General features: G+C 39.9%; 1 protein-coding gene across 7 annotated transcripts in view; it reads left to right on the forward strand.

Annotated features, from left to right (window-relative positions):
- Positions 1-24,029, forward strand: part of cabin1 (calcineurin binding protein 1) — a 70,251-nt gene extending 46,222 nt beyond the window's left edge. For 5 of the 7 annotated variants that reach the window (XM_053503262.1, XM_053503261.1, XM_053503266.1 and 2 more), the window contains 8 exons: positions 2,855-3,018; positions 3,195-3,291; positions 3,519-4,214; positions 10,631-10,705; positions 17,415-17,706; positions 20,855-21,010; positions 21,299-21,486; positions 21,813-24,029. In XM_053503262.1, coding sequence (XP_053359237.1) covers positions 2,855-3,018; positions 3,195-3,291; positions 3,519-4,214; positions 10,631-10,705; positions 17,415-17,706; positions 20,855-21,010; positions 21,299-21,486; positions 21,813-21,956 — 1,812 coding nt within the window. In that variant the 3' untranslated portion in view covers positions 21,957-24,029. The remainder of the gene's footprint in view (positions 1-2,854; positions 3,019-3,194; positions 3,292-3,518; positions 4,215-10,630; positions 10,706-17,414; positions 17,707-20,854; positions 21,011-21,298; positions 21,487-21,812) is intronic. The other 2 variants (XM_053503263.1, XM_053503265.1) reach the window with 1 other exon arrangement.
- The last annotated feature ends 3,649 nt before the right edge of the window (positions 24,030-27,678 follow it).

The following is a 27,678-nucleotide window of genomic DNA, read 5'->3' on the forward strand; positions in this document are numbered from 1 at the left end:
GAAAGATGATTAGTTTAAAGAAATTGAAAAATGTTTAAATGGCTAATCTGATTGCACTCTTTCACTCTGTGTATGTACACGATGCTCGCTGACTGAGTCGTGGCTTGTTTTGTTTTTTTTCCGTCCCCAACTAAGGAAAATCTTGACAAGAACCATACCATCTCATCATACCACATGAGTGTTACCGTGCCTATAAATGGAGATTTTTAAAGTCTTTTAAATAAAACTCTATTAACTACACCAGTTTCAGTAAAGCGTAACCCTAGAACAAAACCCTACATAAATCCACCTGCTTATAGATAGCTGTTCAGGAAAATGAAACACTTTAATATGTGAGCACTAGAGTCAAGGGCACGCTTTTTATTCTTAGCCCAGGATTTCCGTCCCCTTACAACATATGCCGGTTTTCTTGTACATCATCGCTTACAGAAACGGAACATTTCATTGCTTTTCCCGTGCAACTAAATGATTCTTAGCTTGAACATTAATCCCAATCACAGTTCCTAAATAACCCATAACTGGGCCATCACACGTTTTGCACTAGAAAGTTATATAAAGCATTTATATAACCGGCTAACATTCTGTGCCTCTGTCCCATTTACCACATAACCCAGTGCTGCTTTGACTTTCATCACTGACATCCTGCTGCTTCTCTGTGATTGTACATGAAGAGCTTTATGAACGTATTTAGAGAACGTTCCGATCCTCCTCGTAGAGAAGTGTGTGTGTACACATAAATTTCTCACATATGGGCATTATGATAAAGAAAATATAAAATAATAAATTGAAATGTTAATTTGATAAAACTGCCAGAAGTAAAGACAGTTATATTTTATACTTTAAATTCATATCACACACCTCTGGCCTGAAGAAATGATGTTGCTATTGGTCCAATAACATTTTAACGTCGTCACTGGGATAGCAGAAAATAAAAAATAACAATAAAACAAGACAACACCTCCTCATTAATTTGCAGTGTTAGAAATTAAGTGTTTATCAGGTAGCAGGGCTTTACTCATGGGCACCCATGAACTATTATGCAGGACAAACTGTCTCAGATAGCGACAAGGTATGTGCACGTGTGTAGTGTGACTGATTTTGGACCTCAGCACCACAGTTGATGCGGGACATGGTCGGGCTTTGGCACAGCTCGTAGAAGTACATCTGTTTTGCTCTCAGGAAATCTCTCTATGGTCTGTGTTTCTCTCTCTTTTTCTAACTCCCTCTGTGTCTCTTTTTGTTCATCTCTTTTTTTTTCTCTTTATCTGTCTTGCTGTATCTCTCTCTCCACATCTCCATGTTGATTTCCCTAGTTCTTTCGCTCTTTGTATTTGTGTCTCTTTGTTTTTGGCTCTCCGTGTCTCTGTCTCTTTCTGCCAATTTCATTTCTGCATCTCCTTCTCAGTGTTTCTCATTCTGTACCTCTTACTTTTTTTTTATATATATATCTTCCTCTTCACCTCTTACTTTTTGCCTCTCATTCACATTCACTCATCTGTCTTTATGTTTTTCTCTTCTCCATCCATCTTTCATTGTGTACATCTCTGTCCCAACACCTAGGTCTTTCTCTCTCTCTTTCTCTCTCTCTCGCTTTATCAGTCCTCTCTGCTGACTTCATTCATCTGGATATACAGATACACACTTTAGATTTCAGAGTAAACACAGTAAACGGAACGTCTGCCAGGCATACGGGGCCAGTAATTACTTCTCATCAGCTTCCTGTTTAACCATAAACCCTCCCCCCCTCCCAGTCATCTGTTCATTAACACGGTCGATGGGGGGAAATTCCACTCTCGCCCCCCCTTTGTCCTTTCCTTCGACTAATCACACTACCTCTTTCTCCCACTGACTGAGATCTCAAGGAGTTACCCTGACCTCTTTATGCTTGTCGTATTGTGGAAGAGTGATGTATTGGCTGATGAACTGCTTTACACTGCTAACTCTGTGCGTGGTTGCGCAGGTTGTCTCTTGCCACAAGGATGTTGTACAAAATGACCTGATGGGAGAATGCAAATGCTCTCAAGGGGGAAAAAAGTCCATGTACTTTGCATGTGACATGACCATACTGTAATGCGGTTCTATCTGGCGTGTGTGGGTTAGCGTATACTCCTCAAGCAGATTTCTATTTTATTTTTTTTTCCAGGTGGTTCGATTTTTTCAGCTTTATGCCGTACTGGAATTGGATTCTTGATTTGGCTTTGGCTCGGGAATTCCGCCTGAGTGAAAAGTCGCCATTAGAGTGTCGACTCTGTCTATAGCCGAGTGTAGTAGATAAACCAAACGCACTTGTGCTGGATGTACAGTAGATGGGAACGCTTTTACAGAGAGGGAAACACTGAGAAAATGAGGAAAGACTACTTGAGGTAGCAGAGCACAGAAAACTATGGTGAGAGGCTGGATTGTAGGAGGAAGCTGCTGGGGGAAGGAAGGAAAAAAAAACATGTGGGCAGACTGCTGGCACTTTTCTCTCTTACTTTTTCTCTTTCTCTCCCTCTCTCTGCATGGCCCGAACCCAACACATCAAAAGCTCATTCTGTCCAACCTCAGAACAGATGGCCTTACAACAATAATATTATGCCTACGCTCTTCTCCTCTACCTCTCATCTCTCTTATTCTTTTCTTTTGTCTCTCCCACTCTTCCATTTTACACCGCCTTCTGTTTTCTGACGTCCTAATAATCCCATATTTCCAGCGACTACCGAATGTCTCGCTTTGTTTAAAAAAAAAAACATGGGTCCTTTTCTTACATATAATTGATCACATGAAGGGTTTTTTCTTCTTCTTTCTTTCTTTTTCTTTCTCTTCTATTTTTTCTCAATAACACCTTCTCGTTTTCTTTTCGTTTTTTTTCCAGGGCATCTGGCGTATCCCAGTAGATGAAATCGATCGCCCGGGTAGTTTTGCATCTCATATGAACAGATCCATCGTGCTGCTGCTGGATGTTCTGTCTCAGTTAAGGGATCACGACACCTTGCTGAAGATTTCCCTCATGCTCCACAGAAACCCTGACCAGGGAAAGTAAGATTCGCTTATATGCTTCATCAATGTTATTTTATATTTGTTTAGTAAACGGACAGCGATGAAAGTTGTTATTTTAAGGAATGTCTGTCTTTTGTTACTCGTGATACGAGTGGTACGTAGCTCTCACACCTGTACATGCTTGTGTCTGAATTCTTTCCGTTTTTTTTTTTAAGGAAATATTTGCGGGATGTGGACCGGCAGGTCTTGGCAAAGCGCGCCTTTTTCTTCACTGTGAAAGTGCTGGAGGACAATCTGGATAAACTCACTGCGGTACGACAGCCGGTCTGCTCTTCTTTCTCTCATGATTAGCCTGTTAGCTCAGGTGGAATGCTCTTCATGCCGCTGTTACTGTGCATTCTGATTATGTGTTGTGCACCATGACTCACGCGCTGCACGAAGAAGGGTTCAGCTAGGTTCAGGAGGGTTTAGCCCTAACGATTAGCCTGTCCCAACCTCTCCTATTCATTTATTTCATTTCATTTCGATCTCTCATACAGGTGTCTGATCCTTCTCCTAAGCCTTCTACTTCCTCCATAAGTGAAATGACCACAGCCGACGTGTCCAGCCGGCCTCCCGCTACAGAGGACGCCAAACCCTCTCAACCCGTTAAACCATGCCTTCCGGACTCGTCCTCGACGCCATGCATCGATATCACAAACACAGGACCTTCCCAGCCTATGGCTCCTCTTTCTCAACCTACTCTAGAACCAGGAAATCAGAACCAGGGCACATCAGCTCTCAGTTCTCAGCAGCCCAGAGACGTTATCTCCACCCCGGTGGAGCCGATGGAACTCGAACCTGGAACATGGACAGGTGCTCCGAAACCAGGTCCCCCACAGTCAATCACCGAGGGTGTCGGTGTTTCGCACGAGCATGGAACCCCCAGGTCTGCAGCCGAGGGGACGGAGAGACGCCTGGACAGCGCTCGGACTCCGGAGCTCTCTCTAGAAGAGCTAAGCATCAGTTCCAAACAGCAGCTGATGCAAGTTCAAGCGAGCGCAGTCCAGAGAGGAGCTCACGCTATGAGCGCAGTGCGACCAAACAGGAAGAGGAAGCTGCTGGAGGATGTCGAGTCGGGTAAGACGCTCCTATTGGACGCGTACAGAATGTGGCAGCAGGGGCAAAAAGTCATGGCCTATGACCTGGGACGCATCGAAAAGATAATGTCAAAGACGTACATGCTAATCAAGCAGGTGAGTCGAGTATACTTATTCTAGAATAATATAAATATATTTCCATTCTATTTTAGGTTTTTGAGTATTATTGAGCGTGTAATTGTGCGTTCTAACAGAAAGAGGGAACGTGCCATCACAGTTTTATAAGCTTAAGAGTTTTTGTTTCTTTATTAAATCTTTATTTACCCGGAATATTTTCTTGTAACCATCGCAGTTTGGCTCTTGTTAGTCACTCAAATCCTTATATTTGCCCATTTTTTCTGCTTCCAACACATCTTCACAGGGGGAAAAAGTTTCACTTGCTGTCTACTGTAAGTGCATTTTCAAACTAGGTAGAATTGATTTGTACCCTACCCATAAATTATTGCTTCCCCCTCCTCACTGGCCAGCACTCGGGTTATTATTTCTCTGTACTCGGGTACACGTGCATATTTTAACCCTCCAATGCAGCAGGTGGCAGTATATATGTAGTAGTTTTGTGAGCCACCATAAAAACACAGAGAACGATGAAGTCATATTGATATTTCGGGGAAAATGTCAAGTCATGCTCCCGTGTGCGTGCCTTCCCACTTTATTGGCTATGGCTTTGTAGATCAGAGGATGAGATTGGCGCGTGCTACTGAGAAATCAATTTCGTAGGAGACTGGGGGGCACTGATGTCACATCCACTTCCATTTTCAGGTACAGTTAGCTTCCGTTTCTGATTCAATTTGTCGTTCTCAAGACCACATTTCCCAGCGGACACGGGCACGGTTCCTAAGCGCAGAACAATTGTGTTCTCGATTATCAAAATGAACCGGACTTTTCGGGTCAAGTGTTCCCAGACGATCCCAGGGCCCGGATTCGCAGTGCACAGTTTGGATAGCAAAAGGGGGACCTGCTCAGTATTAGGCAGGTGGTCATGAAGTTATAGCTGATACACGGACTATATTCCCATAAATATACCAGCTATTTAAACAGCCTTAAATGTTCTTTAGCTCAAGAGTTAAGAAAGCACATAGACTAAGTTTCATAGATTTAATCCCAAACATTTAAATTATTTTATCTTTATCAGTTTTTTTTACTTTTTTCAGACCTAGTCTTTCTCTCCTTTTTTTTTTTTTTTCATAAGCGCTCTCCAACTTGTGTTTCTGTATTTTCCACGATGACTTGCAGTGTTTTTGCTGTCAGCGTGAAATGTTGACAACACGTCTCTATAATGGTGTAATGACGGGGAAATCCTCAGCGCTCCGTCTGATGACTCAACATGAAAGCAATAAATGTTTTAGGGGAGATCCAAAAAAAGCCCAGCATCATTCGCCAGACCACGTGAAACAATGTCTGTCTCATCGCTACTATCACTACTGTATTGAAAAAGAAATGAAGGAGAAGAAGCTTAAAGCATTTTGTTAGCCAGCAGAAATCAGGATGTGAAAGTGTTTGCATATACACAGTGACGGGCATAAGCATTTCCTCCCCTTGACTTTTTCTACAGTTCGTAATGGAAAATGGGGCTAATATGGGCATAATTGGAAAATGTAAGATAAATCAGTATAGATTTTAAAATTATTTGCTAAAACTAAGTTCAGCCCTTTTTGCTGTAAAATCCCAAGTTAAGCTCTAATGTCATTAAATGTCACCAGTGTGCAGATGACCTCAGATCACAAGCCACATTGCTCAATTCAGATTTTTTTGGTCAGATCAGATTTGCATGTCATGATGGTTCACATTCGTAATTACAACTGACTTTTTGTCCGTCTCTAATGTGGACTCGTCCGTCTTCATGAAATTCAGATGAAGCGAGATCAGGGCTATAGGGAGGATACAATGTTGTCATCAGCTGTGGACGAGGACGGGCGTCCAGTCCCCTGCTTGATGGCTGACACTTTTGTCAACTTTTCTGTCCATTCATACACACTTCTTCAACGAAAACGCAGTTTCTTGATACTGCGCATAAAGTCTTCGATAAATAGTAGCACCAGGACACACCCTCAGACCACAAAAAAACAAATCACTGCACACTGATCTTTTTTTTTTTTATCACAAGCATTCATTTTTGCTCGTATCACAGTTACAAATGAATTGATGAAACACATTCACACTTGCACAGCTGTGACTGTAGCATCAAATGTAAGCAGCCAACTGAATTTTGAATATAACCAGAGTGCAGATCATTTTTGACTCACTGTCATATGATTTTTGTTTTTTCGTTTCTAATAAATATAACTGCTTCTACAAGAGCGTATACTGAAGCAAAAAAAAAAAACTTGAAGACTGAGTAGCTAATCTAAAGTCCAGGACAGATTTTTAAAGTTTCAAGTCAAGGTTTGATAGCATAAATGGTCCCAAACTTTTAAACATCCCATGCAGTGAAATTAAATTTGTAAAGAACATAAAACAACCAAAACACTAGCTAGATGAGGCCATCTGACAAAAAAAAAGGTTAGCAACAATAGCCAGAGATGCAACAGGGTGATTCTAAAGTTGTGCCACCACCACCATGTTTCGCCGTGGAGATTGTGTTCCTATTATGGAAACGTGAACTTGTCTGTTCATTATTTAGATTTTTCTCTGGAATCCTGTTTATGCGTACTAATCCTACTGAAGATTATTAAAGCATAAGCCTGATAATCGCACAAACTCGGCCTCTTCAATTACACCAAGGAGAAAAACAAACTGCTTAAGTTTCCATTAAGGCTATATCATTACATCGAGAGGATAATGGCTTATCCTCTAGCGCACACGTGCAGACAGACAAACAGTACAATATTCTACTAGTCCATTATCATCCTGTACCTCAGCCGCACTGAATCACCTCTCATTTCCCCTCTGGATGGTATAATTATATCTACCGCTGTTGTCTTTCTGTTACGCTGCAGCTTTCAGAGGTTGCAAGCAGTCTGCATGATGTTCTGCGTATCGTGTTTTTATTTGTTTGTTTGTTTGTTTGTTTTTTTGCGGTCGAATCAGTGAGTATCTGTATTATCTAAGTAGTGTTAGCCCGTGTTGAGATCAGATTCTCGTGCTCATGGTGTATCAGAAACCTGCTACATTAAAGTGTTGGTTTGTATCTAATATTTATGTAGCTGTGAATTGACATGCATCAGGGGTTCACTCAGTGTAGGAAACACACCCTGTGAAATCCAGCAAAGTGTCTTGCTTGATACTAGATTCTAAAAGAGAGCTGATATGTGTAGGAATGAAGGCTTTCGTTTCTTTACTGACACTAGCCAATTTAAAGCTTCAGGATTTTATCACCAGGGGTAATTTATTGTGGGGGGATTAAAAGTATTTATTTTCAGGATCAAAAGTATTCAGGTACGTGTAAACCCTAACAAACCTGAGCAAAAAACAGTTTTGTAATATTGCTATAATTAAACAATGAAGCTGTAATATCTTTGAAGCAGACTTGCTGATTCATCGTGCAGGATAAAATAATAATCATCTACTCGTTTCTTTTCCTTAAATGGTTTTAACTCACTTAACTAGTTAACTGTACTGCAGACACTTTAAGATTTTATTTAATTACCTTTATCTTTGATTACAGCACACAATGTGCAGAAATTTCACTATGAAAGTTTTGGTGATTTCCAATAATGATTTTTTTTTTCGTGTCCACATTACACATGAAAAGACGATGGTTCAGCACTATCCTTCCAGGTTTCCACAATGTGTTGAAGTGTTTTTAACCCAGTCCTTATAATTTCAAATCTCCTCACGTGTTTTATTTGCCTGATGCAGCCCAATAATTTGAAATGCATGATTCCTCATGCTCTCAGAACTGCGGTTTTATGGAATATGCCTGTGCAATCAGAGAATAAAGACTGCATAGATGTGAAAACCTGGCCACTCAGTACATTCAGGTCATCAGGTGACTTCATGTTATTGCCACATAACGTTGCTGAGCCTAGACCTGAGCAACCCCAGATCATAACACTGCCTCCAAAGGCTTGTACAGTGGCCGCTATGCATGGTGGGTGCATCACTATGCGTTTCCCTTCACACCCATCACTCTGGTATAGGGTCAATCTGTACTCATCAGACCACATGACCCTTTTCCATCGCTCCAAAGTGCGCTTTATGCTCCCTACCGAATTGAAGCCTTTTTTCTGATTAGTTTCAGAAACAAAAATGGATTTGTTTGGCCACGCACGTGTTTAGTCTCAATCTTTTGAGTTCTCATCACATTGTGTATGTACGGAAATGTCCTTACATTCACTAATAAACACAGCTCTGGTTTTACTGTTGATTTTTTTTTTCTGAGCACGTCTGTCACAAAGTTGACAGTTCAGCACAATTCCTTAAGGTTCATAATTAATAATGTATTAAAGAGTTCTTAACCAAGTTCTAGTAATTTAAAATCTCCTTAGTTGTTTTCTTTGTTTGATTCCCTTCAGAAGTGGGTCTTTTTTTTTTCCCTTGTCATTCATTATTACAATACACCAGCAAGCACTTTTACTCTTGTCAGTTTCTTAGGTGACTAAACCATGAGACATGGCAGCCCTTGGAGCTCTCATTTCCATACGCTTTATGCGATGTGTAGATTTAGGAATATATGGGTGGGCATGGGTGGGACATACAGTTCTCTCTGGATCAGCCAGTTTTTTTTTTTTTTTTTTTCATTTGCTATAAACTAAAGACATTTGAGTTTGAGATCAAAAGATTTTCATTTGCAGTTATATTCCACGGTTTATTCTGTAGCATCTTTCAGTTTTGACAGGCTTCTCATTTCAGTCTCCTCTTCAGAAGGTTGAGACTGCTAAATTTGGTTAAAGTCTGGTGATTCACTTGAAGAGTCTAAAACACTCCACTTTCCCCCCCTAATGAAGTCTGTTGTCGTGTTAGCAGTGTGTTTGGGGTTGTTGTCTTGCCTTGTGATGACGTTCCTCCCAATAAGCTTAGACCTATTTTTCTGTCAGTGACGCGTCCGAAGTCATTCTGCTACTTCCAGCTTGAGTTACATCACCAAGAAAGAATAGTGAGCTCGTTCCAGAAGCAGCCATGCAAGCCCAAGCCACTGGACATGACACAACCCTCCACCATGATTTGATTTGATGGCTTTGAATCGTGAGCAGATCCTGCCTTTCTCCACACTTTGGCATTGACTCACTTCCTGCAAGATGTCTGGTTGTTGGCACGACAGTGGTTTCTTTCTTTTTCAGGACATTTCAGATTTTCTGAGCTTTCCTCCCATAGTCAGCTCTTTGGTCTTGATGTTGGTAAAACCTCGGCGTTCAAACTGAGAGATGGTTTAAATGATTCATATAATCATGGCACACCTGGACAAGAAGAACCCCGGATTGTCGCAATATTTTTGAGCACTTTAAAAATAGGTCTGTGTTCTTGTTGAGGGACGAAGTCTTTCATAGTCAGTTACATGGTACGGTTTCTTCAGGAGTTTTTCATGACTTTATTAGTCTGTAAATGTGCATTACCCCGAAAAACAATTGTAACACTTACAAGCCAAAATAAGAGATATCTGTATAAAATAAATAAAGTGGTTAAGAAGAGCATTGCGTTTGGGATCTTCGGCAACCCCTGTGTTTTAGCAAACGCCGCTATCTCTCCCTCAGTAATTCTCCTATTAGCCTTTTTAGCTTAGTCAGAGGCATTAGGCCCATTATAGCCGGAGTGCTACCGAGAGCGCAGAGACGTGTGCCAACATGCTTGCATCCGTTTTGTCTATTCTCTCTCTCTCTCTCTCTCTCTCTCTCTCTCTTTCTCTCTCCTCGCTTGCTCTCTTCCTCCCACACACACACACACACACACACACACACCGCTAAAGGAGAGAGCAGCACGCTCCCGGTAGCTGACATAAAACAGACACTAGGGACGCCCAGTCATGCCTCCCCGCACCCCCACCCCAACTCCCCTTCTCCGTTACCATGGACACGGGAGCTCCAATAAGATGTCTTATTAGGTCAACACACTCCAAAACTTTATCAGCCCACGTGTCAGAGAGTCGCAAGAGTGTCCATGGGATTTCCACGGTTCGAGTGTGTAATATTTCAGACAACAACCATGATTAATATTAATATAGCATAGCGTTAACGCTGTAAACATTTGATTACGGTACACACTCGGGGCTCCCGAGCTCTGAATCAGGCTTTCTAATGAAATGCACTGGGTTAAAGTGGTCACTTCACATCTTATTCATTTGATTGCAGTCCTTCATTAGTGTAAGTGTCCCTCGACTACAAGTCTTCATCAGTTGATTACGAAATAGTTGTTTTTTTTTCCTTGACACCATCACATTGAATTACACTGTTCCTTGTTTCTCAGAAGTACTATTACTACAGGGAATACACTCTTTGATAGAGTGTTTGAGTGTAAGTGTTTAGTAAAAGTGAGTTTATAATTCAGATGTAACTAGTGGGTTCAATTTGAAGCTCTGAAATATCATAGTTGTTATAAACACCGGTTGTCTTACAGACTGCGTTTGTGTTTGTCTGCAGGTGGATGAGGACGTGGCGTTGGACCAAGCCGTGAAGTTTTGCCAGGTTCAGATGGCAACATCAGCACAAAGACAGGTAACACACACTCTCTCACACACACAGACACACACACACACTAGAATGTGCCCGGAAATATCCTGCTGTGTGACTGTGTATTTGAGTGTGATTTTCCCAGCGCAGCGCAAACCCTGGAATCAGTGAGCTGAGCTCCTCCTCCTCCTTTACTGAATTCCTCAGAGACACTTTTCCCTTCTTCCCTTATGTGTCCTCATAGCGAGCTCGGTTTCTTCCCTGGCTACAGCTAGTCAGTCTGTTTCACTGTCTCTGTTTGTTTGTCATCCTGTCTATTTCAGTTTATTTTTCTGTTTGTCTTTCCGTTTTTCTTTTTAAAAAAAACAGACATAAAAGGACTTTATTTTGTCCTCCTCTGCCTGTTTTTTTATATCTTTTTTGTCTGTCCTTCTTTAACTTTGTCACAGTCTTCCTGTCTGTATTTATTTTTAGCAGTATTTGCTTTCTTTCCTTCTTTTCCTTTTGTCTGTTTGCCTTTTGTACTTTCTTTATGTCTTTATGTCTGCCTCCGTTTGTCTTTGCCTTCTCACTGTTCATCTGTCCATCTTTTCCATGTACCTTTTTTGCACAGTTTTTAAAGTCCCTACCTGTGTTTTGTTTCTTTCCTTTCGTCTTTTTTCCATCCTTCTTCTCTGGCTGTCTTTCTGTCTTTCTTTGTACCTGTCTCCTGCTGCTTGACTTCTGTGTATTAACTTTCCTGTATAGATTTCACTCTGTCTTTCTGTCTTTTCTTTCTAAGTAATCTTACTTCTGCCTATCTTTTTTTTGACATACTTTCAAATTTTTCTTTCTTTCTGTATATATCTTTCTTTCTCTGCTTTTATTTGTCACTTTACGTCTGTCTTATGTGATTATGTCAAAATTTTGTCCTTAGCCTGCCTTTCTGTCGTACATTTTTTGCTTTGCTCTAATTATTTTCTCATCCTCATCTCTGTCTCTCTTCTTTATTTTCTGTCATTCGAGCTTCTTGAGTGTCTCTGCTTTTCTCCCGTTCTTTCATTCCCGTTCTCTTTTCCTGCCCTCAGTGCTGTGCTTTCATTATTGCTTCATTAGCATGCAGCAGCCAGTTAAAGCAGCTCCCAGGATGTCTCAGTATTTCTCTCTTTCTCAGAAGACTTGAGCTTCAGCTCCATGTCGGTCTCGAGCGCCTGCCTCTGCTAGCCGTGTGCTCCGTCTGTTATAGTGCAGACGCACACATGTTAAAAGTTTCTCACGCTCGATTGCTCCGAAACTGCACCGCTTTTGTGTGTGTGTATTGTTTAATCCCATGTAAAACGTTGCTCATGCAAAACAGAGGTTAATTACTGCTCGGGGTTGTTGCATTCAGGTCATTTCCTTTCGGCTGTCACAACACGTACTATTGCCTTCCTTTTGTTCTGCGTAAGGAGCAGGAAGTTGAACAGGAAGTATGACTGCCAGTGGGAAGCGTGGGCTTCGGAGGTGGTTTGACTGAAAGAGAGAGTCGAGTGGGTGTGCACGCGCGACGGAAAACAAGTTCTCGGTGACGATCCAAAATATATTCCTCAAGCCTTGCAAAATATATTCTTCTACAGCGTTTCAATCTTTTTTTAACTGCTTTAAGCGAATGATTAGAAGGTTGTGTGTTCAAATCCCAGCACTACCAACTTGCCACTGCTGCGCGCTTGAGCAGACTGTTTAATCTTCAACTGGTCAAGTGGATTCACTTTTCCTAAAAGAAAGTCGTTTTCAGCCTAAGGAGTAAATAAATATATATATATATATATCAAAGAAACTAAAAAAACGAGAGGTGAAATAAAACTTTGTTCTGAAGGATTAAAACGCCTGATTTGTTCCAGTGCAGTAGAAATAATAATCGTGTCAGCTGACATCAACAGCTTTTAAAGTTTTTTTTAAATCCACATCTCCATAATAGCCTGGGGTCTAATGACTAGCTCACGAGCCGTCCTACTTCCGTTAGACGTTAGTTTGCTTTCTGCGCTGCGCTGCTTTCTCAAGGCAAAGAACTTCTGTCTCTCTCTCAGGTACAGTGAGTTTTGCAGTGGGAGTCGGCGAAGCGGAGGAGGCTTTATTTACTGTGTTTGTCACCGTTAAGCTTAATGTCATCGTGAATGCTTTGGACTGTTAGGAGACATTCGTGAAGGGAGAATTGAAAGAAAAAGTTGGTGATGCGGGCGATGGATTTAAATAACAGTTTATACCTCTTGAGAATCAGTATTAAAGTCCAAATGAAGGTGTATGTTTTTGGACAAAATTTTAGGGTGTTTCACTTATTCCTTAACCGCAAATTAAAAGAAAATTAAATAGTTCTTATCAATTGCATTATAACAGCACTAAGCTTGTTTTTTATAGGACCCTCTTGTTTTCCAAAGGATTATTATACTGTATAAATTTTTTTTTTAACCATTTGGGCTTTTCGGGGGTCTTGACATATTCAAAAACTCATGAAAATTGTCAGACAGGTTGGAATCTGCTGCCATTAGGATGCCTGAGAGTTGCGTGGCCCCGGGCCCTCAGGGGCCCCCACGCGAGATTTTTTTGGATAGCTCATACACACTTTCATGTAGGCACACGAAACTCGGTTCACATTTAGAGCTCACTGTACCGAAAATCTTTCGCATGTCTTGGGCTCAACGCAACAAGAGGCCGGTTATTTTCGCAAAATGCACCCAATGGGTTTTGATATACTCTTCCTAGGGCATTTATACGATCATCACCAAACCGGGCCGATGTGATCTAAAGACATTGAGGACGCACAATTGCGAAAGGATTTTTAAAATCTCATATGGGTCAGCCATGATAATGTCTTAAACCTACGCTGAAAAATGATTAACAACTTTGTGTGACATTATATTGAGTGACATCATGTTCAGTGACATCACACTGAGTTACATCATCGTGTGAGGCTTACTTTCCAGCATCTGCAGCCTATTGAACACACGTACACATCAAAAATGTTAACACTCGCACACAAACACATCTCACACACACACACACACACACACACAATCGTACATCACACACATGCACACACACATGCACACATACATACACACTAATAAATACTAATGTTAACACACAGACTCACACACCACACACAGAAAAATGAGCAAACACATTTACTCATCGCACACAGACTGACAGATTCACACGTCACACACAAACAAACACACAAACACACCTCTCTTCCTCACTCTTGCACACTCTAACCCTTACACGCACACTAACCCAGACACACACTAACGCACTCAACAAATATTTAGGGCCCAAACTGACATCAGCCCTATATAGTGTGTGACCTGTGCAAGTTGTGCGGTGCAACCGGGTGGCAATGGCTTTTTCGAGGTCTTAACACACTCAAATAACATGCAGGTTGTGCGGTGCCCCACGGGTGGCAATGGCACAGGATGCTTGGGCCCGTCATCGTTGCTTGCAACTATATTTTCTCTTGAAGTTACGAAAAAAAAGAGACTCGTTATGTAACCAAGAAACAAACCTCTTCACCCTGAAGACTTCAAGACCTCTATTTTTTTTCCGGTTGGAATTTTAGTTTGTAAATAAGTGAGATTGATAAGGATCTTTTCCTGGATGAAAAAAAATATCGTTTCAGATTATTGGCCAATAAAAGTACAAAAGCTTGCACAGAATAAATATAATAAATACTTGAAATCATGATGTTTAAGTCACTTAAATATGTGGCAGCAAAATAAAGTCAGCTGACGACTTGAATGTACTGAATGACCAGATAATCACATCTGTGGAGGTTTTTCTTTCTTGCTGGCATGTATTCAAAGACGCACATTGTGAAAGAGTGAATATTGGAGCGTTTTCATTTACATTTAAATTAAAACAAAAATTAATTTCATTTCATTTTCATTTTGTTTTTGGCAGTAATTTACCTCATCAGATGTTATGCATGCAAAAAAAAAAAAAGATGACTTTTTTATTGCTACAGTTGAAGTACTTCCGTATTTATGTTCCTGTTTAAAGTGCCCCTATTATGCGTTTTTAAATATGATCTTTCATGCACTGTGTCATGTAGCTGTATGTGAACATAAACTATCTGCAATGTTGTGACGCTGACAGTGCGCAATAAATAAAGTTTTTGTCTATTAAAAAAAAGAGGTGGCTCACATTCGGCTAAACGAGTCGTTAGCAATTCGAATCTTTCTCTGTTACGGATCCAGGTCACTAAGTAACATATTTGCATAATGTCCACCCACGTTCTATGTCGCTTACAACTTGCCCGCCATCTTACAATTAACGTTACCACACTCTTGTTAACATATGACACTTACCACTGAGAAACGTCCTGCTCCAGTCGTGCTTGTGAAACAGTTTCTTGTTGATGTGCCACTTCAACCGTTTCAACCGCGCCATCTGACCAATCACAACAGTGAGGGCTTACGGAAAGGAGGGATTTAGACAGACTGAATCTTCGACCTGCTTCATACGAGTCGTTTACGAATCATTTAGAAATGGAGTAAAAAATTAAAAATAAAAATTAGAGAAAGCCAAAGTGTTTTTTGACCTTGCATACATGTAAACCTGTTTTAAGAGACTCATAAATCAATATTAGCAAGCTTTAAAATGGCATAATAGGGGTACTTTTAAAGTAGCTACCTCCCAAAAGGTGAGAAGACGTGTGGATGATTTTTGAATGTGTTGATAACAGCGAAGTAATACATCTAGGCAGCAACACAAAAACGGACAGATACAACAGAAGTATTAAACAGACTAAGACTTGTATCTAGTGTTGTTCCTGCCTTAGGCACAAACAAAAAACTAAATAAACATCTCAATTTTTACATATCTTGCATAAATCCTAGAGCGTTTTTGAATACAAATGATGATTGTGTTATGAAGGTCTTCCTTCAAATCAAAGTAAACTGTCATGAAATATGTAAGCTTGTCCTGTCGTGTGCTCATATTTGCAGATCTTTGTTGTCCTTTAGAGATGTTTTGTTTATACGACACACTGAATCATATCAGTTCGCCTACATACATGAGTATTAGTACATTACATCATTGTCAAGTTTCTGACCTGATAATGATTATGTAAGCATGAAAACACAGCCACGATGCCTCCACCTTTACTGTCTCCATAGTAACAGGCTGGTGAAGGAGATGGGTATAGCATTGCTCCACATTTGTCTCTGTACCATGAACCAAATCGGATCATTCTAATGCAACGTCTTTGCTGTAAAGTTTTAGAGATTCAGCCTCATTTCAAATCTAGGTTCCTATAAATCACTTTCTCTGGTCTGTGAGTTTAGCTCCCGGGCCCTCTAGTGGCTAAACACGAGTAACACCACAGCTGTTGTGTTCGCTTCTGTTTTCTCTAATGCTTTGCGACTCCCATGTAAAAAAAAAATAAAAATGAATTAAAAGACTAAAACTGACTCAAACAAATCTGCTTAAAAAATTTTTGGTGCCTTTTGGATTAGTGTTTGTATTTCAGCCAGTGTGTGTTGTTCCCACACTCCCATACTGGTTATCACTAAAGCTCATACTTCTGTTATGTAGTCAGAGCGTGAAAGTCGGAAAAGGGGGAGGAAAAACAGAACAGGAAGAAAAAAAAAAACAAATCAAGCGCGTGGTCGTTTGATCGGCTATTGGTTGAGTTCAGCCTTGGTTACCAGGGCAACGACCGGTCCTGTTGTTGTCGGGCTTGTTTGCGCTCCTCTAAAGACACACATTCCCCCTGTTACACATGCGCACACACACGCACACAGCCTCAGGGGCCTGGTACTAATTCGCCTGTGTGTTGTTTGTTGAGGCAATGTGCTGGGACTCGATGAAGGAGAAGCACACAGGTAGGCCGCACAGTCAAAGCTGATTGGTTGTTTTTGAGTGAAAAGTTTGTATTCGCTTCAGCAGGTTATTTTTGACAACATGGGCAGTTCGTTATCACCTTTAGGAAGTGGTTTAATCCGACCCGGTTATGGAAATGAAAGCGTCTATCTTGTTTTTAGATTTGACATTATTTTAGATTATAGCGTAATCATTAGAAAATATGATGCATTTAGTTGATGGCGGCGTTAGTAATGTCTGTCTTACAGTATGTAGTTAATTTTCTACTGTAAAAGTCATTTATTTCAAGGTGAGCTTACATAATGTCGAACTGCAGTTTGTTTTTAAGTGTAGTTTAGATTATTGTTTTAAAAAGGCATGAAGTAACACGCTGTGCTGATGTAGGAAAAATAATCAACAACACAGTCATGTGATGTGATGTCTGAGGTGAAGCAGTTATTTTTTTTACTACACTGTAGTCGATTACTTAACCAGTATACTGTACATTTCATCCATTTATAGCTGCATCTGCTGTTGCTATTGCTGTCGTGACAAGCTGCGAAACAAGACATTTCCCTATATCGCTAAGGTTATAGCAGCTGTACCCTCACTGTATCTTATAGTGTTAGACAAACAAGAACATTAATACCAGCCTGTTGTTATACAGTAGTAAATGAATCATCATCTGACCAATCAGATTTAAGAACTTTGCAGCATTACTGGTTCGTATTTTTAGTAATTTGCATGTTTTTATCAGTTTTTTTTTTTGTTTGTTTTTTTGATTTGCTAATGATTATAAATATATTCAGCATGAATGCTTTCACGCTGAAGGCACAGATTTGTTTTCTCTCTCTCTCTTTCTCTCTGATGATCTGATGATGCAAATCCTTTTCGATTGCAGTCTAAAGCAGGCGATTATTCGTTTCTTGTGCTTTCCCAGAATTCCAGTGACACACCAATCACCCCTAAGGCCAGTAAAGACCACAGAGACATCTTCTTCCCTGCTTCCGTCTCCACGCCATGTCTCCACACACACGCCCAAACGCTACCTGCTCAAGAGCATGAGGCCAAGCTGAGCAAGAATCCACGGCCTCTTCACACACACTCGCACTCTCATACAGCCGGCACGCCGACGCAGATGTATTGCCCGCCTCAGGGCCAGCAGGACCAGGCACCGCCCCGGACGACACCCAGCCAGCCAATAGCAGGCGTGGCGTTTTTACACCACACAGGTACGAAAATAATAATAATGATAACACATTATAAAGTTTTTCTACATGTATGATCCACCTCTTTTTATCCAGCTCCACCTCTTTTTATTTTTAATGGATGCGATTATGTACTAAAAGAATGGATTCAAGTTTTTGTCAAATTCTGAAGACGAGCAAGTACTAGTTTCACATTACCATGTCTTATTTAACACTCTACCAGACACCCCCCATACACACACACACACACACGTGAATAGTGCATACGTGCATATGAGAGTGAGGAGAGTCTCCCTGAGAGAGCAGCCGTGGTGCTCTGAGCTCCACGCTCCGTTGCTAAGGAAACAGAGATGGAAACGGAGTGGGATATTACATTAGGCGTTTGTAAGTATCCATGACACATGCTGCGTAGTACGTGTTTTCACTGAGTATTTGTAAGTGCGTTTGCCAAGCTTATTCGAAATGAGACAGGAACACAAATAATTACAGCTGCTGTCATCATACGATTACATTTAAACAGGGTCGTACGTACAGTATGATCAGTGATTTAAGTTTTTCTTTTGTGTTTTTGTACAATTTAATTCAACCCACTTTAAAATTATTTCACAGTAAGAAAAAGGAAAGACAAGAAATTTATAACATTAGGGATGAAATACTTTGGGTTGATGACAGTAACTTACACCACCCCACCATTTATCATCATCTCATAAGAAAACACCTCAGTATTATTTCTTCCTTATTTAATATTCAAGCAGCCACTTATTACTGTGATTAATATTTTGGTTCAGTAGCATTTTGATAATATAGTTGATACGTTTTGCTACTGTGATGTCATATTCCTCAGCCCAGGCATGCGTTGACGAAATCTTACAATAGTGCTAGTTGTACAGTAGAGACGGGAATCACCAATATTATCAAGACACCGTGGTGCTAATTCGATTTGTATTGCGATTTTGTAAACTTCACAATTTAATGAATGTCCCAATCTAAAATTTTATTCATCCATTTATTTTTTTAGATTCTATTGCAATTCTAAACAAACCTAGGAAATAATTGGCTTGTACCACATGGGATGCTGTGCCTGTAAAATGTATTTATTATGATACTAATAAATCATGATGCATATAACCGAATCGTTTTTTTTCCTCTCAACTTTGTTAGATTGGCTGCGTTGCTTTAGCAGTAATCTTGAGGGAATGCGACAAAATCTCAACTAGACTAAGATACGCAGTGCCAAGACGTTTGAATGATTCCCTTTAAACCACTCGAGTGTAGATGTAGAAGAATGTTTGGGGTTGTGGTCTTGAACGTGGAACTATTACAGTCCCTACCAGTGTCAAACCTCTGGTATACTGAAACAGGTTTTACTTAAGAATAGCCCTGGAATTATTGCCATTCTGGAAAAACTGAGGAAAAACAGGCACCACCATGTTTCACTTCGGGAATGGGGTGGGTGTTGTTGGGTTGTCATTTCCCATTAAGGCCAAAAAGTTCTATTTCCATCTTTAAAAAAAAAAAAAAACAAGTGTTTGGTTAGTGGAATATATAAAGCCTAAAGTGATCCATCTCTGGTTAATTCCCTCCTTGCCTGGTTTGAGAGTTTTGGTGGGCGTCTTGTGTCCGGTTTGTCATGGTGCCATTTTCTTTATATTTTGTTAGAATTCATTTAATGCTGCTTTTTCGGATGTTTAAAGATTGAGATGTTTTTATAACCCATCCATCATCCATACTTCTACAAAACTTTGTCTTTGACCTGTTTGAAGAGCGTCATGGTGTTGCCGTCTAAGAAGCCCTTTCAGCCCGGGTGTATGATGTATTTACACTGACAACATACAATGAAACATTCGGATTATTTCGTTAAGTCCATTTTATAACATTCATATGGATGGCCAAGTTGTAATAAAATAAAACAGGAAAAACCTTTTCTATATCAAGTGACAAGATCAGAAATTTCATCCACTTTTAAACTTTTGTTCCAGAATCTTTTTCAATGTCTTGAACTTCACATGTTTAGGCCCATGAGGAGGATGGAGCCAGGGGCCACCTAGTGGTCATCTTATTCCTATCTGTATTGGTATTTCAGTAACATCATTATACAAACATCAATCTTTAGTAAATCTTTTTTTACACGTTGCTGAGCTGTGAATGAATATGAAAGGACTCTGGTTGCTCTGTCATAACAGCTCTCAGTTCAGGTATTTTACACGGCCTCACCTCGGACACCCGCCCTGGCTGCAAACTTTTCAGAAAAGTTTGAACGAGATTCTAACATTATGGTCATTGGTCAAAGGACAAAGAAAATCACAATTTGTATGGAGTTTAATCATCCACAAAACAATAAATTATTATTTATATTCATAAGAACACTCACCTTGTTAAGAGAGAATACAACAGACACCCTTAACTGTGCAGTCAAATAAAACTAGAGAAGGAAACTACTGGAAAAGAAGAAAAGCAAAAAATATATAAATTAAGTATAAAAAGTAAAAATATTAAGTGAAGAAAGTGCAAAAAGAATCATTATTGATAATGATATTGACCCCCTATAAAAGAATATAGTGAATATAAAGCAGGATTGTGCTGCATTTATGATTGTGTTTCTATTTCTGTTTCACTATGAGCAGTTCAGTATAATTCACATTAGTTAGCCATTAAATCTACTTATGAAAAGTGCTACATGATGAAAGTCACTGTAAATACTGACATGTCTTTCCCTCTTTGAATAATAAATACACTGTCACTGCCCTCACACACACTTTAATGCTCCAGTTGGTGAGTGACTTCGCTTAGGATTAGATTGTTGATCAGTACAGCACTATTATGGCCGTTCCAATTATTATTCCTACTTTTGCGTGTGATTGAAGCCTCGCACAGCTGTTTGTGTGATGTGTGGTAATCTCATTGCGCAAATATTATTTAATTTGAGTGATGTGTATAGCCACGCCCACCTTTACTAGATTACCGGTATATTAACTATTCTCATTCATCAGAAAAGCGTTACTTGTTTTGTGGTCCTCCATCTAGTGACGCCTGCGTTCAACTGTCCACCAAAGATGATTTACTAGATGGTTCTTAAATGCAGTGTAGAAACAATGTATGACTATTTGACAGTGATGTAATTATAAATGACAGTATGTGTGTGTGTGTGTGTGTGTGTGTGTGTGTGTACCAGTAGACAGAGAAGCCTCAGCCCCAGAAGGTCTGGCATACAGACAGCAGGAGTCTCATTTGTGTCAGCAGATGAAGATGGCCACAGTGTCCCAGAGTCACAACACACAGGAGTGGAGCAGTCAGGAAGCTGCAACCTGCTCAACACACACCGACACTGGTAACTTGTGTATGTGTGTTTGCCGTTGGAATACTGTATAGATTCTCATGTTTTATTTGTTTATAGACAAAAATCGACATATAAGTGTTTTTAAACATTTAGACATGAAACATTTAGAAACGGGATGTACAGTAGCCACAATATTTAAATGTAATAAAAAGCTGTTCTATCTAAAAACCCCTTTGTATTTTTATTATACAGTAGAATAATAACAGTGCCAGTCATAATCATTTAAACTTAATTTTCATAACGAGTGTCTTTTTTTTTTTCCTTTCTTTTCTGGTGCAGAAAGCGCGGATCAGTCGAAGCAGGGCGACGCAAGCCGGATCCGCTCCAGAATCCCTCCCAACATGCCCAAGCTGCTCATCCCCTCCACAGCCACCAAATTCCCCCCTGAGATCACAGTCACGCCTCCGACTCCAACGCTGCTCTCCCCCAAAGGCAGCATCTCCGAGGAGACCAAACAGAGGCTCAAGGTAAGTCCGTAACGTCACACAGCTGTATTAATGCTGCACAAACTTGTGTGTGTGTGAGGTGACGCAACATGAAACAGACTTACTGTTGAGCGTGATTCTGATTTCTCAGATTGGCAAAGGAATCCATTTTTATTCATTAAAGAATGATACAGCATACATTTTGTTTATTTAAAGGTACATTTACGCCGTGGAAGGTTTCTCACACACATTAGTTCTTGTCAGCAGCAGCTACAACTCATCTTCTCCACTCGAACTGTCGAGTCTGATTTTAGTGACTCAGATTTGGACAGGATTCACACTTCACTTCCTCTCTGTCTGTGTTCCAGAACGTGATCTTGGCGTCTCAGTCCGCAGCTAACGTGAAGAAGGACACTCTGACTCAGCCGGTGCTGGAGGTACAGGAGACGTCCAGCCAGGAGTCGTCCCTCGAAAGCGAGACGGACGAAGAGGAAGATTGGATGGACATTTGAGTTCTCAAACCCTATTTGTTTTTCTGTTTACTCGTTTATTTGCTCGTTCTTTTTGTCTCAGACTTTATGAACCGTTTGCATCTGTGCACTTCGCCCCATCCCGTCATCCTGCAGCAGTATGCACGTTATTTCCGCAAAAGGGCTTTTTCCTCAACGCTCGATGATGTCCTCTCGCTACATGCACACTGTGTTGTCTTTTTCTCCTCACTATTGGCGAGGGTTTTTTTTGTTTGTTTTTGTTTTTTTTGCAGTGATGCTGCAAAGTTTGTGTGACCAGCTTTACCCCACCCGTCGGAGGCTTTAACAGTCCTATGCACACAGCCAGTTTAATGCAAGGCACTTATAATTACAGCCCATGAAGCGTTTGGTCAGAAAGTGTTTTCCTTTTCCCTTTCTTCTTTTTGTTTTGACTTTAATCGAAGTGAGTTTACATCGAATGAGGTGCTTAAACTCATGACGTGAATATTTGCTCTGATGCTGTCAAGCAAGCAAGCATGCAAGCACTAAAACCCTGCCAGAATTTTGTGCGTATATAAATATATATGTATATTTTGTGTGTGTTTGTGTGTGGAGATTGTAGGGTGGATATTGTGTCACCCTCAATGAAGCTTATCGCTTTGATCATTGGCTGTCTTTCTTGTGTGACACGTCCAGTGCAAAAACAGCATGAGTTTACAGTTTCCTGTAGCGCTAATTACATATTTTTAAAAGAGTTTCTACACGTTTTTCACCAAAGTATATTTCTGACTGACAGTCTAATTATGTGTATCTTAAGAGTTCACAAAGTGAGCCACTTGATAGTCTTATTATGAAACACCCGTTTTTATAATTGGATTTTTGTTTTGTTTTTTAAATCATGACAAAACATTTTTTTTGATCAAATAAGCTCTTGTAATGACTATACTCATGTATGTGTTATGTGAAATCGTGTTACGTCTACAATGGCAAATTTCTTTTGTAATAAATCGTAGCTGGGAGTTTGAGTTTTAAACACGCAGGTTTGAGTCCTGCCACCAGCACTAACCCTGAAGAGGTTTTTCATCTTCAACAGTATGTACTTCTGTAACCGAATCACGCTAAGGTATCCGGTCAGTTTGCTTTAAATCAGTGCAGCTTCTCATAATCAAGTGTCCAGCATCATATCAACGTCAAGGTCTCATCATCAGTAATACAGTATATATTTTAAACAAAGAAAGAGAGAGTTTTTTTTTTTTTTGTGGGACTGATGACTTTGACTGAGACAGACCTTGCTATGATCCTGGACACGTGGCATTAGAAGCTGTAGAGCATTGCGTGCATGTTCAAAGAGGAAATGTATATATATTTTTTGAAAAACAGAAAGCACAAGATGTGTTGTGCTCAGCCTTCCCCTGCACATAACATCTGGACATCATATGGACCTCCTTCCTAAACAGCCGAATGTTGTGCTTTTGGATTTTTTTTTAATTATTAAACTGTAGTTTTTCTACAAATGGATGGATTCATTCCCTCCTGTATTTTTCTGGTTATTGAATAAAAAATAATAGTTTTTGCAAAATAAAGAAAAAGCTTGTCAAGTGGAAAAAAAAAAAAGTTGAAATGTGAATGGACATTAAACACATCAGACCAAACTACCTGTAAATGGATCATGTTTGGAGATGTTTGTATTTCTCTTTACATTGTAAGAGCGTGGTTGTAGTTGCTTTTTATTTTATTTTTAATTTTTTTGTATGGCTCTGCTTGGGCTTGTACTGAGAATGTAACTTGGTGAAGGACGGACGGTACGGGCACGGAGCTTGTCCTCTCTATGCTCACACTTGTCCTACCGAGGACTTTTTTTTTTTTTTTTTTGACTTGCTGCATTAAAAATCGTCACAAAACCAAAAATAACACTTAATGACACTTTTACCCTTCCCTGATTTCTGTCCTTCTTTTTCTTCTTTAAAGTATTTAGTCCATATTAGTTCTTTAAAAACTAGCCCAACATGGAAGTGCCAAAAATGTGCAGCTGGCTACAAAAACGAGTCGATTCCCATGGAACACCATGTTAAAATGTCACACTTTACAACAGAAATAAAGCTGATACTAAAAATAGGTTTGGTCTCCATAGCTAGATTTTCAATTTATGACGGCTGTGACTTTTTATGTTAACCAATCTGTTAAAATTCATATTAAGCAATTCAGTTAATCATAATTAGAAGTATGGCTGATTTGAGTGACCACTGCATTGTAAATTGTCTGCTATGCATTACACAATTAACCAGCTGGAATTGTTGTGGTTTAAGTCACAACAAGAAATGTAGGAGTTAACACGTACAGTACTTGACGTGTAGAGTACCAATAACGGAATTCGATTGAATACAAATTAACATTAACCATCTTAGCATTTCAGCTAGGCTAGCTAGCTTGTGGTCACTGTAGGAAGTAGCCTGTTATAATTTATAACACTTCTCTTTGTCGTGTGAATGGTTTATATTAGCTGTAGAAGATCATCAGGGATCTTAGACACATTAGTATCTCGTGTGTACATAGATCATAGATTTCCTGTCAATGTGCTACAGCTGATAATCAGTGGTTTTAACATTTACAGAACAAAAAGTCTTTACCAGGGCAAAGAGAGAAATGAAAAAGAAAATACGATGTGGTTTAGTTCTGAGTGACGTTCTGATGTGGATTAACTTCAGAGGCCATTTTTGGTTGAAACAAAATACCATCAATCAACATGACTGATTTGAAGAAGGTAATACTCAAGAATTATGTAGAATATAGCGAACATGGAAATTAAGAGTTTCAGGTTGGTCTTTAACTTGCACTGAGGCACATGTTACTGTAACTGTTGTAGTTTTTAGGAAGTTTGTGTGTAGACTCTTAGTCAGTACAGGACATATTTCACCACAGGAAAATCTCCAGGATGGGGAACTTCGAGCTTTATGGCTTCCCTATAACGTGTCAAGTTGTCCGTCAAGTCGATTACTTTTAGCCTTTCAGTCAAAATAAGTTCAGAATGCTGATAAAAAAAATGCTGATAACAAGAACATTAACATGAACTGACTGTCTTAAGCCCTTAAAGATGATGTGTTAGAAGCAGGGCCAAAAAATAGGACAAGTATTTAAGTGACTTTGACAAGAGCCATATTTTTATGGTTAGACAACTGGGTCAGAGCAACACTAAAATGCCAGGTCTAATGAGGTGTTTCTGGTCTGCAGTGGTTAGTACCTATAAAAAGTCCTCCAAGAAAGGACAACTCATGAACCTGGGTTGAAGAAGACCTACTATAACACAAATTCCCTTAAAAGGTGAAGGCTGGTTCTGATAGAAAGGTGTTGGAACACATTACATCACAGTTTGTTGCATATGGGGCTGCAGAGTGTCCACTGACACCAGGATGAACTATGGGAAGCCATCACAAAAGGCGGTCTGATGTTCTCAGCCATGTTCTGCTGGGACCATCTCAGTTGAAAAACAAACTGAAATCTTGAACTAATGTGGTGGAATAAGTGTCCACACCCTCTAATATAAGACGTAAATTAAGCAATCACGTTTAAAGTCGTGTTAAATAGGTGCACCTGCAATCTGATTAAACCCAAATAAAGGTCAGTAGTTCTAGTAAGCTTTTCCTGACATTTTCTTAGTCGCATCTTACAGCAAAGCATCAGAGTGATTTCATTGTTAAAATTAATGAAAAGATATAGCTACAGGATTTTCTGGCTTCGTTGTACTTGTCCACATGACAACAATCTCCTGTATTCTTCATATGTCTGGGCTATGGGCTAAGCTAAAGAAAAACATGCAAGCTCTGGCAATTTTTCAAAAACACATTTGAAGTCCCCCAAAAGCATGTAAGGGAAAACGTGTTATGCTCTGATGAAACCAAGGTTGAACTTTTTAGCCATAATTCCAAAAATTATGGGCATGTTTGGCACAAAAACAACATTGCACATCACCATAAGAGCACCATACCCACAGTGAAGCATGGTGGTGGCAGCATCATGCTTTGGGGCTGTTTTTCCTTCACCTGGAACTGGGGCCTTAGTCAAGGTGGAGGGAATTATGGACAGTTTCAAATAAAAGTCAATGTTGGTACAAAACCTTTAGGCTTCTGCTAGAAAGCTGAAAGAATGACAACGACCCAAAGCATACACCCAAATCAACAAAAGAATGGTTTCACCAGAAGAAGATTAAAGTTTTGGAATGGCCCAGCCAAATCCCAGACCTGAATCCGATTGAAAATCTGTGGAGTAATCCGAAGAGGGCTGGCACAGAGGATGCCCTTGCAATCTGATAGATTTGGTGTGTTTTTTTAAATAAATATTACAAAGTCAAGATGTGCCTTGCTGATGGACTTGGACCCAAAAAGTTGAACACATTAAAAGGGCACACATTTTTATTTTCACTGAATTTATATAAACATCAAAGTGTAGCTGTAAGTCATGTTTGAATTATAAAATCACATTAGGTGCCCAAAGTGCTCACCATTAGCATCCAGACACACTTGATTTGGGCAAACTACTGTATGAACAGCATGTCCACATGCATTGCTCTGCCTGGTGCTTCAATTTCTTCTCATTGTGAAGCCTTTATACAAATTTACAATAACACTTCAAAATTGTATGATGTTTTCTTAGAAGTAATGCGTGCCTCTGCCGTTTTCTTTGGGTCTCTTCTCAAGAATCAGTCAAGAGTCAATCAGCGATGGTGCGACTGCTGACATCTTTAAGGGTAACATACTTCCTCAAAAGATGTTGCTGCCATAACTCAATTCACGTTTTAAAAAAGATCAAAGATAACAACTGTTCACGTGTGTATAAATTTTGCAGGGGCCCCTTTGTATGTATAAACGAGAAATCTCCAATTCCATTAATCTAAATTTTCCTTTACTTTATACTTTCTGGTGCAGTAGACGGTCCTGCACGATAACCTAAAAGGTTTTATTTAAAAACATTATAAAATACTGTTGAATTTTACCAAAAAAAGCTGCTGTGATGATAAAACCTGTTCTGTGCTCATGGCGGAATTTACACATCTGGACGTCATTTCAATAATTTTTGCTACCTGCTTTATAGCAAAAAAATAAAAAAATAAGTCTGTTGTTAAAAGTGATGTACAAATGTTAAATGTCCTGTTTTGGGTTTCATTAATTCTCTCTCTCTCTCTCTCTCTCTCTCTCTTTCCTGTTGCTCTTCTTCAGCGTGCACATGCTGCCTGTTATCCTTTTGCCACTGGACCACCCCGTCTGCGTTAGGCAGGCCGTGTTAAAGGCAATGGCCAGCCGAGTGTAAAGCCCTCAGACCTGAGGCAGGACATTAGGGCCCATTAGCAACTCCCAGAGGATTCTTATGAAGTGCTGCCAATTTGTTGTTTGCTCTCTTTGGCAAGCACGCTACGATTTATATCCACCCAAGGTCAAACGTGCAGCTCACCCCCTAAAGGAACGACGTAATCTCTAGCACCGTGCTAGAATTCGCCTATTCAGTTCTGATTATCACACGTTTTATAAACTCAAATCTCGACGGGTTCCTTGATAATGTTTTTAAATCAGTGCGTCCTAAATCACTCCTTTTTTTTTCCCCCAAACACACTGTGTGCTAATTTCTGTGCCTTCAGATGCTGATTTGACTTGAAATTCCAGCAGACCATATGTCCAGACATAGGCAAGCTTTTCATTTCTGTTGATAGCTCGTACCTGAGGCCTGAAAGTGGCCAATTAGAGCATCAAAAGGGAGCGTTGCATGGCTAATGCTA

The sequence above is a fragment of the Clarias gariepinus genome, chromosome 9 (assembly GCF_024256425.1).
Source record: "Clarias gariepinus isolate MV-2021 ecotype Netherlands chromosome 9, CGAR_prim_01v2, whole genome shotgun sequence".
Classification (NCBI taxonomy): domain Eukaryota; kingdom Metazoa; phylum Chordata; class Actinopteri; order Siluriformes; family Clariidae; genus Clarias; species Clarias gariepinus.